This window comes from Poecilia reticulata, chromosome 2 (assembly GCF_904066995.2).
Source record: "Poecilia reticulata chromosome 2, P_reticulata-male-v2, whole genome shotgun sequence".
Taxonomy (NCBI): Eukaryota; Metazoa; Chordata; class Actinopteri; order Cyprinodontiformes; family Poeciliidae; genus Poecilia; species Poecilia reticulata.
This window is the reverse complement of record NC_088831.1, coordinates 39,138,579-39,155,358: the sequence shown is the minus strand read 5'-3', so window position 1 is coordinate 39,155,358 and position 16,780 is coordinate 39,138,579. Positions and strand designations below refer to the sequence as shown.

The 16,780-nt window shown below is 39.4% G+C and overlaps 1 protein-coding gene across 3 annotated transcripts in view; it reads right to left on the bottom strand.

Annotated features, from left to right (window-relative positions):
• Window positions 1-16,780, bottom strand: part of LOC103460449 (neuropilin-2-like) — a 116,925-nt gene that overhangs the window by 44,090 nt on the left and 56,055 nt on the right. For all 3 annotated transcript variants that reach the window (XM_008402625.3, XM_081604562.1, XM_081604561.1), the window contains exons 8-11: window positions 8,540-8,684; window positions 2,246-2,421; window positions 1,242-1,415; window positions 106-250 (exon numbers count right to left, since the gene is read on the bottom strand). In XM_008402625.3, coding sequence (XP_008400847.3) covers window positions 106-250; window positions 1,242-1,415; window positions 2,246-2,421; window positions 8,540-8,684 — 640 coding nt within the window. The remainder of the gene's footprint in view (window positions 1-105; window positions 251-1,241; window positions 1,416-2,245; window positions 2,422-8,539; window positions 8,685-16,780) is intronic.

The window sequence follows — 16,780 nt, the reverse complement described above, 5'->3', positions numbered from 1 at the left end:
ATAGGTGCATTTCATACAGAAGTTTCAGGATACAGTCCACGGAAGACTGAAGCCTGACCTAAACAGTTCAGGGCTGTAAATCATACTCTGTGTGTGAACTCTTACCCGGCAGGTCACATCCGAGAACCTCCACCCTCATGCCGATCCCAGCAGGTGACCATCGCTCCGGAAAAACTCTGATGTGCTGAGCAACAATCTCGTCAAACCGCCGAACTTCTGGGGTATCGTAGTGGCTGTTCCCTTCAAAAATCTGATTAAGCAGATGGAAAATAATGAAGTTTATATAGTAGATTAGAAACATTATTGTCCAAAGAAGTGTCAAATCAGATTGTGTTTGGTGATGTGCCAATTTTTGACAATACTCACAAAAAAACTGAAGTGGATAGAAGTAAATTACTATCTCCTTTTTAAGTCTCACTGACAAAGAAAGAGTAAGACTGTCTGAAGTCATGCAGCACAGCTAATCAGCATTGTTTCTCTTCTCAGTGTGACATGTGTCATAGAAAATAACAAGTGTGTTGCTTTTGATTTTCAAATATTCTTTGAGGCAGCAGCCTCTGGCAAAGGAAAAGAAAAGAAAAAAGAAGAGGATTTATTACAAACCTAGAGCTAGACGAGACTAGACAAGACTGCTATTGGTTTCATGGATTAAGCTGTATATTCTGTCTTTAAGATTTCTAAACTAAGAGAAAAAAAACCCTCTGATGATTTTCCCAGGATGCTCATTTAAAACGACAGGCAGATGAGAGAGAACAGGATTTTTAACATCAGTAGAAAATCCCGACACTCAGTAGTGCTATTAAAGCGTTTTAAGACAGTCTCAGAAAGGAGAATGAAGAGCCCTGTCTCACGGTGCGTTAGACTGCCAGCAGTGTTGAGTAGTGATGCAGAAAAGACATTTTTAATTAACACCCATGAGAGACAAATAGGGAATGAGCGAACAAGTGGATGAGAGACAGAAAGAGTGAAGGAAAAAAGGGATAGAGGCAGAGACAGAAGCAAGAGGGCTGAGGTGATTAAATGCAATTATTTTCAGAGGGGAAGCTGGAATAAAACTGTTTTTTTTCCCTACTGAACAAAAAAAAAACAATAATGAGAAAGCGGACAGAAAGGAAAGAGAAGAGGAGAATCTGTGGGATATTTATGAGGGATGGGGAAAGTAAATGTTGAGAAACTGACCGCAGAGGAAAGATCATTAATTTTGCATGCATCTGTGCATGATAATGTGCATTTTTATTTACCTTAGCAAAGCCAGTTTTGCTGTCAATGATGTAGCTCCAGTCTTTGCCATTCAAGCTGTGAGCTAGCTTGTACTTCCTCACAAAAGCTCTATTGTCAGCGCTTGTGCTGCCCTCAAGGCCTCTTGCCCCCTGAGTTATTATGCCTCGGACCGTCTTGGGCACACCTAGATCCACCTGCAATTCAGAGAAACATAGTAAGATGCCTCATCAGTTCATTTAGTGCAACTCATTAATCATTTTTATGATATTAGTAAAAACAGATGGTGCCCACTGAATGTACCAGTAACTTAAAGAAGGTGCAAGTACAAATGAAAATATGATCAGAATGTTTGGTTTTAACATATTTTCATATGTGTAGTATTTTACATATAAAAATGCACATAGACATCAGAACAGCCTGAAAAAGACAACCAAGAGAGCCACAACTTCATTTTTAGGTGATATACATCCGGGACATGTACTGTTTCTTGTGAAAACTTAATGTCATTGTCTAATCAAATGTTTAAATCTAAATGTATGTGGATGACACAGTGATTTCCACACAAAATATCTAAGAAACATCTTGATTTGAAACGAATTCAGGATACACTTTACTTCTTAGGAAATGGCAAAGGTGAAAGAGAAAAAACCAAAACACAAAATGGTGCCCAAAACTTTGAATATTGCCAAATATTATATTGCATTACACTGTTTATGTGAGGGGATACTATCAGGAAAAGGTTTATAACACCAGAACACTTTGTTATCCGCCTTATTAGACTATTTCATGCATTATTAATGTATTTTTAAAGTCTAAACTAAAAGTTAAAACAATGTATTTTAAACATCATGTGAGAATTAACCTGAAAACAATTCTATTTAAAAAGATATTTTACAAATTAGCTCGGCAGCGTCATGTCTGCTTACCAACTGAGGAGCAAAACTGTTGACTGAATCAGAAATTAGTGAGCGAAAGCCCTCGTTCTTGCATACATGCATTGTTCTCCAAAGTTAAAGTCACAGACCTGTAGCCACTCCTCTCCAGCTATGGGTTGTGTCGGGTTTGGAAACCAACCCGACCGGCTGGCGACCAGTCGGGCTGCCCCCATTGATCCGTGGATGTCCCTCATAGAGGATGCCGAGATCTGAGAGTCAGGGAGAAGCCCTGACAGCAAGCCCTGCAGCTCTGAGCAGGGAGCATCTGAACAGGAAACAGAGAGACAGAATATCTTAAGTATAAAATCCACATTTTGACAGTCATAAAAGTATATTTTGTTCCAGAGGACCACATGAACCGGTACCGGTAATGAAGCTATAGCTGGAATAATTAGGAGTTATAAAAGAATCTGTCAATAATTGGATAACATCCCAGATGGAGTCACATTTCAATGCACTGTAAACTTTTAGCTGTTTGCTTTTCACTATGCAGTGATTTACAATAGAAATAGTTGCTAATGGAAACTTTAAATAGACAACATGGTCCGCCAATTAGTTAGGTTGTAAAGTCAAGCCTGAAGACAGGCCAGAGTTTAAGCACTGAGAGGAAATAAAATGCTGATAGACTTTATGGTTTCAAAGTCTAGATCTCATCGCTATGCAGCCTTTCAAACATAAAGCATTTCACCACCTTTCTAAAATATTGACCCAAGTAATTTTTTTTGCCAAAAATAATTTTTTTCCTAAATAATCTTTTGGCAAAAAATGTCTTAGACCAGTAGTTTTAAGAAGGTGATGACATTTTTTAATGTCTACCTGCAATATAAGATTCTGTAATGTTAAGCAATAGGTCCCATTTTTGTAAAACAAATGGAAAAACTAAAACTTGACCATGAACTTAAATTTACCTACAGCTGATGACAGAGTTGAGTACAATAGCAACACTGCATCCAAAAAATCAAGACAGTGAGAACAAGTCTCGCTGAAGCACTAAGTCAGACTGTCATGCAGATTTACATGGAGATTTGATGTGTAGTGATGAGGACACATGAGACGTAGACTGGAGGATCTACCTGCTGACAGCTGAGGTTTGGAAATGTGCTGGGCAAACTGCTGGACAGCTGTTTAAAGTCTTTTTCTCTCTCTTCTTTTCCGTAATACGACGTGCTTTAGAATAGAGGCTGGGACACCGACAGCAATAGTAGCCAGATTGTTCTGGCTAGGTTTGATTTTACACAAAACATTTTGTTTTTAGGAGACAGTGACAGTGGAGAACATTTTTGAAAATACCTCCAGCTTTGCAAGCTTTTGCCTGCTTATGGTAATTCTCAGGAATACTATAGTGAATATTTGCACACATGGGAGGTACACTTGTTGGTAAGAAAAAGATGTGATTTTGGTTTTGATCAATAAGTGATCTATAATATAATGTAACATTTGTAGCAGTGCTGGTAGTTAGCATCCTTTTGTCGTCTCAAGAAACTCAGAGTAAAATAAATCAACCCGCCTAACTTTGCACTTTCAAAACGTATGTAAATCATACTTAATAGATTGTCACTGTTCCCTTCCACTTAAGATTAGTGACAGTGGATTTTGACATCTGGATCTTGGTGCCATAAAATGTTGCTTTTTTGAGCAAATAGAAATGTTAAACATCTATTTTGTTGATGAAATACAGCTTTTCACCATTTCTTTTCCATTGACTGCCTTAAGAAAAGTTCAATGCGTTGATAGTTTTCAGTTGAACTAATCAAAAAAAAGGTCATGCGTCAGTTTCACTTTTAGTTTTTAGCATCAGGAACTTCATCAGTACAGACAATACAGAATAGAGCAGTGTGATATCAAACAATGTTGCAACTGGGTCTTTAATGCAATAATTATGCTGCAGTTTCATCAGTTCAGTAGAAGTGGTGCAGATGTGTAGCATAAATCAATGAACAGCAGAGCAAAGGGAAGGTTAAAATACACAGGAGGTGCAAAATATTGTGATGATTGTATAATATTAGGTGATCCTGACCCTGTTAATAGTCAAAGTCCTCATAATAACATTCTAAAGAGCTTCCACCTAATCATAATTATGGGTGTGAGGTAATTAAGAGTCAATGTTAGGCTAATGTAGGAGAAAAAATGTCTTGTTTGATCCTGGAATGATTTGTTACGACATGAGCTGATGTGTTACACAACAGAGCCTCTTCCTGATGCTTTTCCTTAACCCTGTTTCATTATTTTCTCATCCTGCGGCTGAAAAGTTGACACATAACTTTAACCGAGCAGCGATTCTGTATGGGGAATTCAGCCAGAGCTCTCCCAAATGGAAAAAAAAAAAAGCTAAATGAAAGCACGCTGCAGATCAAAGCGGTGCTGTTTATTACAGAGACAAATGAGTTTTAATCTAATAAGCCTCAAAAATACAGCACTGTGATGAATAATGATGGAAAACAAAGTGAACCAAACAATGTGACCACTTCTGTTTGAAGATGTACTAGGAGAATATGGGCTCACAACACAAAAAGGAGAGATTTAAACAGCTAAAAGAGGAAAATATAGGACAACGGAGAAAGAAATGGACAAAAGGTCAAGAAGAGGGACGAAATGACAGACCAGTGAGTGAATAGAAAGGTAGAGAGGGATGGAGACGAAGAGAAAGAAAGGGGTTGACAGTGATTGATGGTGACATTCTTCAAGTCTTTGAGGAAATGAATGTTTAATGCAGTGACGTTTGCGACAGTGCCTCTATATGGTAAATAATTCATCGACAACAAACAGCGACAGGCTCCATGAGCTTCCTGAAGCTCTGCAACATTCAGCAAAACTTATTAGCCATAGGTTTATTATCGTGGAGTTTTATATGTGCCGTTTCTGAGCCTCAGCTGCTGGCCCTTTTTTAAATCAGGAGTGCAGTGGGAGTCGACAAGAATATCATCTCCTCTCATCCCAGCAAAAACAGGCAGATGCAACACACCAGCATGAGAGCTCTTAAATTCACACGCTTACACAAAGCAATACGAGCACAACAGCAGAAAACAGTCAAGGTCTCACACAGGCAACAGACGTATGCTCTGATGTTTCACCCACACATGGAGCTTTTTTCCCTGATAACCAGCTACCGCTACAGCCAGCGGAGCTCTACCTGACTGGACACGAGCGCCTCGCAGGCCTGGTGAGAGAAATAATAACCGGTACTGAAAAGAAGCGATTGATAAAGAGCTGCGGTGCTGAAATAAAATGGGATTAAGGTGAGGAAGGAGCCGCTGAAGGAGGCAGGCACCAGGAAGATTTAAGGAAGGCGAGACGGAGAGAAGCAAATGAGAGAGGGCTGGAGAGAAGCGGGAATGGAAGCTGTCAGCAAAGGCAAAAGAAGGACAGAGGGAGGGAAGCCAGAATGAGGAGGAAGGGGGAAAAAAAACACGGCGACATTGAAGAGAGATGGGTGAGAGAGAAGCAGAGCAGGAGACATAAAAGTGTGATTTAAGTTAATGACATGTCACTGACTGACTGCTTTATTTCTGTCTTTATAGGCCTGTGCAGGGCATTATCACATAGTGGAAGTGTGTTCGAGTGCGCGCTTCTCTGCATGTCTATGAGCAGGAACATAATGTCTGCTAGCAGATATGTTAGGTAATAAAAGTAGAGAAAAATACATTTTACTGCAGCAGAACAGGCTGTTTTGCAGATGTGTACCTCCCAACTATCAAACCCCGTCACTCATTACAAAAGCACAACTAGGGCGAAGCTGTCATGATGTTGCATTTAGTGCTCTGCAAACTTATTTATAACTTTTAAACTTCTTTCACATTTTGTCACATTAAAACAACAAACTTTGACGTATTTTATTTGGTGTGCATTTGTTTTCAGCAGCCCTTGGACAATATATTTCCAACCTGGCTGACGGTGCTTTTGCATCTGCAAGTGTTTTAGGGGCATGTTTCTGCCAGTTGTGCACATCTAGAACCTGAATGTTTGCCCATTTCACTTTATAAAATACTCCAGGCTTAGTCGCAATGGATGAAGAACATCTGTGAACAGAAATGATTAAGTCCTGCCGCAGATGTTCATTTGGATTTAAGTTTGGACTTTAACTGGGCCATTATAACACACGGATATGCTTTGATCTATAGTGTCTGTGTTTAGGGTCACTGTCCTGGTGAACCTACTGTCACCTTTAGGTTAGGCTGCTTTTTTACAACTTCACAACTACCTACCTGAGTCGTTTGGTGAGGCTTTCGGAGAACAGCTGCAATAAATTATACAGAGTACGCAATATATATTTTTGTTTCATACAATTTTGTACAACTTTGTGTTTGTCTGTTACATGGAAAACTAAGCGGAAAAGGTTGAAGGTGTGTGGAAACTTTTGCAGGGCTTAGCTCCTTAGCTCCACGATTGACTGCCAAAAGCCACAGAAATGGAAAATGGGTGTATGAAAATGACCTAAAAAAAAAAAAAAGTGTGTTGGATGTAATCTCACAGCTCAAAAATGATGCAATCTGTAAGGTGATATATAAAGCAATTTGAGACGTTAAAATATAGTAGAGAGTAGACAAGAGTGCAGGCAGGATGGTTGATAGATGCATATTTATAGATATATATTCCACCATCCTTGTCTGTCATATTGTTTTGGTGTGATTGTGATTTGTGTGGGTGCTGAAATAGCCCTCCTGGATAAAAGCATATCTGTCCCCCTCAATGGCCGCAACAATGGCACCAGGGAGAGGCCCTAACTTAATAATGATACAGCGGAGCAGACACACACACACACAGATGGACCCAGTCAGATGACTTAAAATCCTATCTTTCACAGTTTCTCGACACACACAAACACAGACAGTATAATTAAGTTTTATCTATTTATAGTATTGAGCTGATTATGCTGGTTGAAATCGTGTTTGTTTGCCAGGGCTGCAGATGAAAGCTGAGAGCCTGTTACTCTCTGATGTTATCACCCACACATGACACTCTAGTATTATTCTATTAGGACCAAGTGTGTCTCTTTGTGTGTGTGAGAGAGATCCGTGAGTGGGAGTCAGAGAAGGGGGATATGGATATGAAAGAGCGAGGGCAAGAGTGTGAGTGCACAAGAGTGGGTGTGTTGTGGAAGAGAAAAAGAGATAAAAGTACGAACTGAATTTTCATTAGATTACACTCATGAGAAGAAAGGGACATTTCTTCCATTTTTACTCGTTCTTTCCCAGGGAATGTTTTCGGGGAAAGGTATTTCTGCTCTGACCAAACCCTCTCACCCAAACTGTGACTCATGTGTTTTTACATGAATCTCACAGAAAAATCTAACAAGACGTACAGGAGTGTTTTATATAAAATAACTATTTCCAGTGGCGGGTTTTTCACTTATAACAAGACATTAATCTGCTAGTTGAACTAGAACTTACATGCATCAATATTAAGAGATAATTTATTTATCACAAGCTCCTATGTCTTTCTTGTAAGATAGTTTTATTTCAAGTGTGCTAGTTTTTAGTCCAACCCTAGACTAAAAACACCAGATTTTGTGTTTTTGCAGTGTAAAGCATGAGCGTCTCATGAATCAGTACACATACTGACTTTGTATTGAAAATAATTAGGACAATTGTGTGCTGCTCTTTTTTGACATAGTAACTTACTTTTTGCCATGGTGTCACTGTCTCTCTTTTTTAATCATTGGCCGAACATCTTTCAGTGCTGCAAGCACAGTCTGTGATTAGTGGACAAAGAATAACCCGAGAGTTATAACACATTTTTATTTCTTATCCAGACTTTAAATTATGTTTTTTTCATATTAGTTTTTATAAGACCAGATGAGGGTTTTGAACATAAAACCCTCATCTAGCTGGATTTTATTATCTGGATTTTCTTAAAATCATGAAATATTGGCTTCTGATATAGAAATCTGTCAAAGACTATAAAAGTTTAGAATGAGTGGTCTATTTAAAAGCGCAGTTCCATTCCTATGATCCATTGAAAGTATAAAAAAAATAAAATAATTATATTTGTTTAATGATTAAACCATACAATGTGTCAAGTTTATGTCTCTGATTTAAGAGTCGAGGGACCAAAAAAAGCAATGATGTGGAGCTTTCTTGATCTCACAGTGCATTGCTTGTTCTCAGTCAGAAACTCAAAACCAAAACCATCAATGAGTTTAGCAAAAACTCAATCAATGATATGGCAAATTAAAGATAAGTATTTGAAATCTAAACATATAAACTATTCCAAACCTGCAGAAGAAAATTTCAAATTTCGAGTTAAGTACACCATCATTGTTGCAGACAGCATCTGCATAGCACAGCATGTTGTTACTGGTTCAGTAATGTGACATTTGAGTAGCATTTGAGTCATTTCAACTGACATGGCAGAATTACTACAACAGATATGCAGTCGTGCATTACCTGTAATCTGACAGCCGTAGAGCTCGAACCGCAGTGCGATGCCATTCTTCCAAGTCTGAGGTCTGATTCGAACGAAGCGTGTCAGGACCGGCTGAGGGATTCGGTTAAGAACCACGTCTGTGGCGTCTGTGTTGGCATGGAAAACCTGTTTGGACAGAAGATAACAGATACGTTGATATCAACATAAGGCTGTTACTCCTGGTAAAGCAAAATCCTGTGTTATCGTGATAGTTCTTGGAGTCTCATTTCCAGTTTATGACTGCACTTCTTAATTAGGAGTTGTTTTAATTAAGAAAGGGGTGGGGATGAGGGAGTGGCCTGAGTCGTATTTCAACCAAAAGCAGAGAGAACTTTAATCTCCTGGGACTTTTTTCAAGCGAGCTGAAAGATTATTTCCCCCCTGAATCTTCTTCATTTCCACTGAGATTTAGAGTCCAGGATTGATTAGTTCGATCAAAGCCACTGAAGGGGAGTGTCTGTCTGTTGCACATTTCTACTACATGTTTGTGGATGTTTTCTAAACATAGATGGCAAATAACATGGCATTGGTTCAGATTATAATATTGTTAACTGATAACTCATTTACATTGTTTTATTATCTTTTAAGAAGAGCTCATCTCATCTGATGTCAGAGGAAACTTTTCGGTTGAATGAAAATAAAAAAATCTGAAACTGCTAGGAATATAAATTAATTTGGGTTTAACTGGACATGGAAGTTCCATCCATGGAAATCCATGGATGGATGGTAATTTATGCCATCCATCCATCCATACATGCAAGAAATCTTAGCTTTTGTACAGTTGGCTGCGAACATCTGGAGACTGTGGAGGCTTGAATACGGCTACTGAACCACATCACCTATTTATGTATTTACATTTTGAATGATGATGTTTTCATTTTATTGCACTTTGCCTTAGGCATGTAACTGTGTTCTTTAGAACATTGCTGTGTTTTCATATCCTAAAATATTACCAGCAATCCACAAATCGTTAATATTCAGGACTGCAATGAGTGCTAACAAAGACAAATCTGTGACCCTTCGTGAAAGTTCACTGTCTTGGGGACCAGAATTATTTGCCCTTTTTTTCAAGCTTGGCAGCATAACACCAATATAGTTCTCATGAGTTAATATGAAAGTGAGAGCCATGAGATCAGAGCCCAACAAAAGAAAATTACAGAGCTAAAGAAAACATGATTTTACATGAGTTACAGCGTTTCTTTTCCCTTTATTAAACTCACTCTGTATAGTAAATACATAAAATGAATGGAGTCTGTTGACAAAGGGAGGATTGAGCTCAAAGGTTTACTTCCACACTCCTGCGCACAGTCTAAGGGCACGCAGTGTGTGATAAATCAAAGATGTAAGTACGTGGAGAGGAAGCCTCTTCTCACGTCCTCTTGACTCAACCACACACACGCAGGAAAACATCTTTAAATCCTCACACACACAATGCAGAGATAAACGCCCTCCGTCACCCTTCAGTGCACAAACACACACTGCCGCGCTACATCCAGACACAATGGTCGCTGCTCACACACAGACGGCTTCCCTTTCCTTACATGCTGCCCTCGGAGTCTCAGCACACAGAAAAACATGCTGAAAACGATTTCCTCTGAAACTGTGCACATATACAGATAAAAAGGAAATTGAATGCAAGTGCACATGACCAGAAGCACCCTTTTTTGTCTCTTGACATCTCGACTTCATATCTCTGTCGATCTGACAAAGTGTCAAGTCTTCCCCCTCTCTCCTTCTCTCTCTCTCTGGCAGCCATCTCCGCTGGAAAACACAGCTGGGCTTCTGCTTTCCTGCCCTCCGCTCTGTCTGTCTGTTTGACAACTCCATCTCCCTGCATGCTTAGATGATTTACTACTGTAAATTTAAGCGGAAAAGAAAGCCTCTTCTTTGCAGTGTTACACTGCTTTTGCAAAGTATTCAAATCCATTGAAGCATTTCACATTTTGCCACGTTACACAAACTTTGGCATATTTTACTGGGAATGTTTATGATAAACTAACAGACACATGTTTTCAACTCTCCAATAGTGAAAATCTGAAGAGTGTGGCTTGCAGTTTAATTTAGGCTTTTCCTCATGTGGATAAATCATCTATGGCTACGTTCTCACAGCAGGTCTTGATGTTTAATTCAGAATTTTTTGCTGAAATCTGAATTTTTTGAGTAGTAGTTTATACAAATATTTAAATGCGACCTCAATCAGACTTCTGTGTGAATGACTAACAACCCCAAACTGTTCACGGAAGTAATAATAGATGGAGAACTTTATGGGTCAGTTTTAAAGTTTATGGAGCAATGACAGCCAACAGAATTGTCACAAGATCATAGCAACACAAAGGAAGCTAATAAAATGAAAGCACAACTAATAGCAATGGCTTTTTGCGTAACATTGATTGCAACTTCTGTAGGGAAGTATGTTTGGATGTGTAGTCAGAGCCAGAAGTGGTTGGATTGTGATGTGATGGGCTTCAGTGAACAGACAACTTTCATAAGTTCATAATTATATTTATCAGTCATTGTTTATGTCCAGATGTATTGCATCTGGCTTCTTCTGGTGCAGAATTATGATGCATGTCTCATATCAGAGACAAAAGTCCAATTAAATGCAACATGACCATTGACTATTGGATATGTGTTCCTCATCTGAAAGGGGCAGAAATCAGATTTTTTTGGTGGGGGATGAAAAGATTGGAATTGGACCGTTTTTCCAGGATCGCTCTTCCTACATTTGCTATATTTATGTGTTCCCTTGTGGAAAACGACTTTCTTTCAACAATGGCTTTCTTCTGTTTGCTCACCAAATTGGTGAGTTTGATGTAAAATAGCTGTCATGTTATCAATTAAACATCACACAGGTGGACTCTCTTTACTGCTGTAATAATGCTGGTTGCACTTAGGGGAATCAAAGTAATTCAGGAAAAAACGCATTCCACAGTTTTACTTTTATTTGCAAAAAACGTTAAAATCTGTGGATAGCTTTTTCCACTTCAGTTTTGGGTTGGTGTATCAAGAGAGAATCTAAACAAAACCCTTTTAAGTTTGTGGTTGTAACGTGACAAACATGCAAGAAACATGCAAGTCGTTTGACTGATCTTAAAAGATGCTGTTCAATTGAGCTGATGATTCAACTTAATGTGGTTATTACAGAGGAAGGTGAGCTTTATTTAACTGAGCCAAAGGGTATTTAATTACTTGCTTGGTTACACATTTATAGGTGTTTTGTTTTTAGGTGTATATGTGTGTCTCTGTGTTCCAGAGTTATTATTTTTCTCCTGCTCTCCATCACTTACACAATGGGACACATTGGGGGGGGGGATGTGAAAGCAAGACATGGATGAAGGGAGTCTCTGACTGGAATGGAGCCACTGGGCCAGCTGGGTACTGAACCCATGACCCAGTGGCTGAATACTGCAAAATCGCCCCCTGTGACCTCATGTCCCTACAAAGGCCTTCATACCGGAAACCGTGACCACCTAAATGATGGAAAATCGCCTAAAGGCCATACAAGAATTAATGGGATTGTGGTACAGGCTGTAATTACAAATGTGAGAGTGTGTGTCGGTTTGTGTGTCGATGTGTAAAAGTGTAATTATGAGGTCTCACTCTGAGGAGTTTAGAGCTGCTGGGTGCTTTCTGATTTCCCTTGGTGCACAAAGAAACATTTCCTCAGCACATGTACACACGCTCACACACTTACATACTGTATTGAGCCATTGTGCACTTGCATGTTCATGTGGAAGTCTATCCTTGTTGCTGTCCTTTACAGGCTCTCAACTTTCAAGTGAAGTGTGGAGTATCAGTGAGCGTGACGGGCCCCTAAGTGCTGTATACACGCTTCGCTTTGACAAGATTCTGAAGTCCCTTTTTTCTTAATTATTTGTTGTGTTCAGGGTCATCAAACAGAGTTGCGGGCAAAGCTGAAACTCTGTTTGATCTAATACCACTAACTCTGAGATAACAGCTTTTTTATCCAACTTTCATGGGAGCAAAATTACACACATTCTTACACATGCTCACATGTATACATATATCTCCACTATAATTTAGTTAAATGTCCATAAGAGAGTTGCACCTCAACCACAGACTGCATGTTAAACAGGCAGTAATTTGTAAAATTGGCATTTTTGCATTTGATATCATTTTATAATGTTATTCGCTCACAAAAAACATAGCTGGAGTGTAGCTTTGATTCATGCATGTTTGAGAAATCCTTGAGTTTCCCATGGTTGCCATTTGAGGTGACTTGCTCTCACAAAGGCCAACATATTTCCATAAAACTCCTTCAGACTAGTGGCAGCAGCAGCTGGCACAAACTACTCCTCAGTCCAATGCTCCTAAGAACGGATGTAAGTGGCACAACAGAGGAGCAGTGTTGTTATGACATGCTGGAGGCGGCGTGTCAGAAAGAGCAGGAGCTTCTTAAAGAGACAGAAGGCCAATTTTAAGGAATCAACTTGCGAAGTCAAATTTCTCTTCGGTCATTTTTGATAAAGCATTTTATAACAATTGAAGGTAACATAGTTACTTGATTGTGTTAGAAATGACACAATGTGCCTGGAAAATACATAACACCACCCTTTAGATGTTGTCCTTGGCAGAACTGATGGAGTTTCTTTAAACTGGTTAGTTCTCAGGTCTTAAAAATAACCAACTGATTGAGGTTAGGGCCATTCCTGAAGCTTAGAGCCGCAGTCACACTGTGTACTATTGAACATGGCATATTAAAAAACACGTAAACCAAATGGTGCATCTGGAATTGGTTGAATGGAACCAGCAGTGAAAGTTGGAGTTGGGTAATTGCCCGCTACTGGCACAGACCCTCCACCCTAACTTACCCTTACTACACTACTGAAATGATGTTGGAATGGGACCATCAACACCAGGAAAAACAAGCATGAGAAAGTGGAGTAAACCAAAGACTCAGACTATAGCTAATGACAGCATGGCATGAGAAAGCAACAATAAAAGTGCCTCCAACAAATACCTGGAGAAACATTGGAAACCTCAGGCTTGTTCATATCAGCAGCTGCTAATCAGTTTAAGTGCAAGGGTTCTATCTGGGTTGGCCCTCCTTCAGTCCAGGGAGATTTACTTCAACAATGATTAGCTTTAAAATATTTGATACATATAATGCAATAAGTGTATCAGGACAGAAAATCCACGAGTAAAGAGAAACCAGACAACAACATCTTTCTATGGGATCCATACGGGAAAGCAATGAACTATTAATTGGACCTCAAAGGGGATAATAAAACGTTGATTTTGTAAATGAATTTAATGCACACAGGGGGAAAAAGTGGGACCCAAAAGAGTTCTAATATGTCTCACAATTTGAACTGAACTTCAATGTCAAAAAGAAAGCAAAATTAGATTCTGCAAAATGTTCAGAGCAACTATCAGAAACACAAATGCAACTATATAGTAAAAGTGATATGAGGAAAATAATTCAGCAAGATGGAAATTATATTTGAATTTGTTGCTAAACTTAAGGAAATCCAGTTGTATATGTCACATGTTACACTGCTGTGAGCTTTACTACAGGTGTTTATCTTTGCTCACTAAAAGGAAAGAAAACAGTTTTTCCTGTGCTAGCTCACAGGTTAGAGTTAGAATCCACAGACAGGAGATGTAATAGGATATGGAGCATCCCTGGGGGTCTTACCTCCTAAATTCACTTTTAAGAGTTTCTTCCTAGAAGGCATCTGCAACAATTAGCTGATGAACTACACCTGTGACCTGGCTCAAGTTGTTAACTGCCTGTGCACGTCTGTCTGCATTTGCTAAGCATCCACGTTTTGCAGAAAGGGACGAGGTAAGCTGACACCAGGAAGGTAAGCAGATGCTAACCTACCAAGCCTTGCATATTGAAAACTGACGTTGTACCAAAACAAATTGGTACAATCGGTGCAAACAGAATCTTGAAAACATAGGAAACAGGTGACGGGTCAGAGAGAAAGCTAGGCTAGATTATAAAACAATCCTTAAACATCTCACTTAGAATTGTTCCATTCATCATTCAAAATGTGAAAGTATGGCACAACGGCAAAACTACAAAAACATTTTAATCTACCTAAACTAACGGGCTGAGAAGGAGAGAAGCTCTGCAACAAGGAAAACTATGGTTCACATCGCAGCCTGGTCTTTATGTAAGAATGAAAAAAAACAAAGAAATAGTTTAAAGAAAGCCTTACAAGGCAGCTTTTTACAACAAACCGTTCGGCATTCAGAGTAAACAAGTGGAAGAAGGTGTTTTTGTCGGATAAGAATAAAATAGATTTTTTCCAACCTACAGGCAAAATGTTGTGCTCAAGAATGGCTCATGTCATTTTCAAATGGCCCTAAATCTAATTGAGAATTTGCTGGTCACCGATGCTCACCATAAGCAATTTTTCAAAGATAAATAGCCCAAAAATTGAGTCTTTTTGTGCAAAGTTTACAGACATACACCGAAAGACGTACAGGTGCGAGGACAAAGTATCGATACAAGATACACAAATTCATGCTCACTTGTTGAATTTTTATTTAACAAATCTGAAAACCCACATATATTTATTCCAACTTTATAAAATCAAAATAAGAAAATATTGAAGTTTGAGAAGACTTGTGAAGACTTGCAAGGTATTGTATGTTCAAGGTATTTAATTGTATTTTTCAGACTAATTACATTAAGTGGAGGCAAGGGATGGATTGAAATGGATATGTTGTACTGAAGTACAGGTACGTACTTCAGTACGTGTGTCTGTGTGGGTCGGGAGCCTGTAGGGCCTCAGCCATTCAGCCAGAGTCGACCCACAGAGACCTGCTGAATTATGCAAATGTCCGTGCTGACTCTGCTCTCTACACGTGTGTGTGTGTGTGTGTGTGTGTGTGTGTGTATGCATGTGCGTGTATGCGTGTGCGCGCATCAAGTTATAAAATAGTAAATGCCTCCCACATCTCCTCCAATTTCCTCACACCAGGACAAATATGCACTTCAGGGACTTCAGGGAGGTTACCTCTGTGACAGCTACATCCAGGTGTGTGTGTGTGTGGGGGGGTGCGTGTGCGTGCGTGTTTGTGTGTGTGACAAGTCTCCAACACAAAATTACAGTTGGCACCTTTGTAATATCTCCCTTTGTCTTGTTTCTCTCTTCTGGTCTCAGCTTTTCTGTCTTCATTTGTCACTGATTCATCTCTCCACTTCTTTCTGCTTCTCCCTCACCTCCCAACCTTCCTCCCTTCACTCCGTCGTTTTATTTTCTTTCCTCCTCCTGACATGCTTCCAGGCTGTGTTGCTGAGACCTCCAATTTATCCAGAGGGATTTGTGGTCAACACCCCTGTCTGCTATTCTCATTATTCCCGCTCTCCTTCTTGCCTCAATTCATCCATCCATCTCTCTCTTTTGCTCTGTGATTCCCTTATGAACACTTCTTCCCGCTGTCAGCCTGTTCCCTTCACTCACCTCTTCCCCTCTGAACCTCGTTTTTCTCCCTCTGGCTTCCAGCTCTCTTCCGCCCTCTTCACAGCTCATTCTTTCTATCAGTTTAATGCTTGACAACCTAACATTTTGCACTTTCTGTTTTCCAAATATTGTTCATGTTTTTCATTTCAAAGTACCTCTTGCTCCTTTCTCATGTTGCATTCCTTCATCCATCTTTGTTCCTCTTGAATAAAGTTTTTCCTTTTTTATACGACTTGGCTTGGTTCCAGTGGTGCAATGACCACAGAGAAGTCTGCCAGCATTTCTGAGGACTACATGATTACAACTGGATTGCTTTAACATTTATTAAAAAGAAAGTCAGCAGAAAGTCTCAGTGTATTTACGATGCAAGCTATATGTCTCAGAGTAAGACTTTATCTATCATGTTTTTAACTTTGTGAACAAAATGCAATAGCCAGATCTGACTGCTTTTCTGTTTCATGATATTGGGGACTTCTGATGATTTTTAAAACAACGAATGCTATTCTCTCCAGAAACACGCAGACAACTATCCACACACTCACATCTGAGGGCAATTTAGAGAAACCAATTTACCAAAACGTTATGTGTGTGGACTGTGGGAGGAAGCCAGATGGAGGTAGTCTGCACAGGGAGAACATGAAAACTCCTTGCAGAAAGACGCCAGGTCAGGATTCGAACCCACGACTGTCTTGCTGCAAGGCAACAGTGCTACCAATTGCACCAACCATAAATAAATAGTGTAAATACATAAAAGTAAAGAACAATGTTTTTGTAACCTTGTTT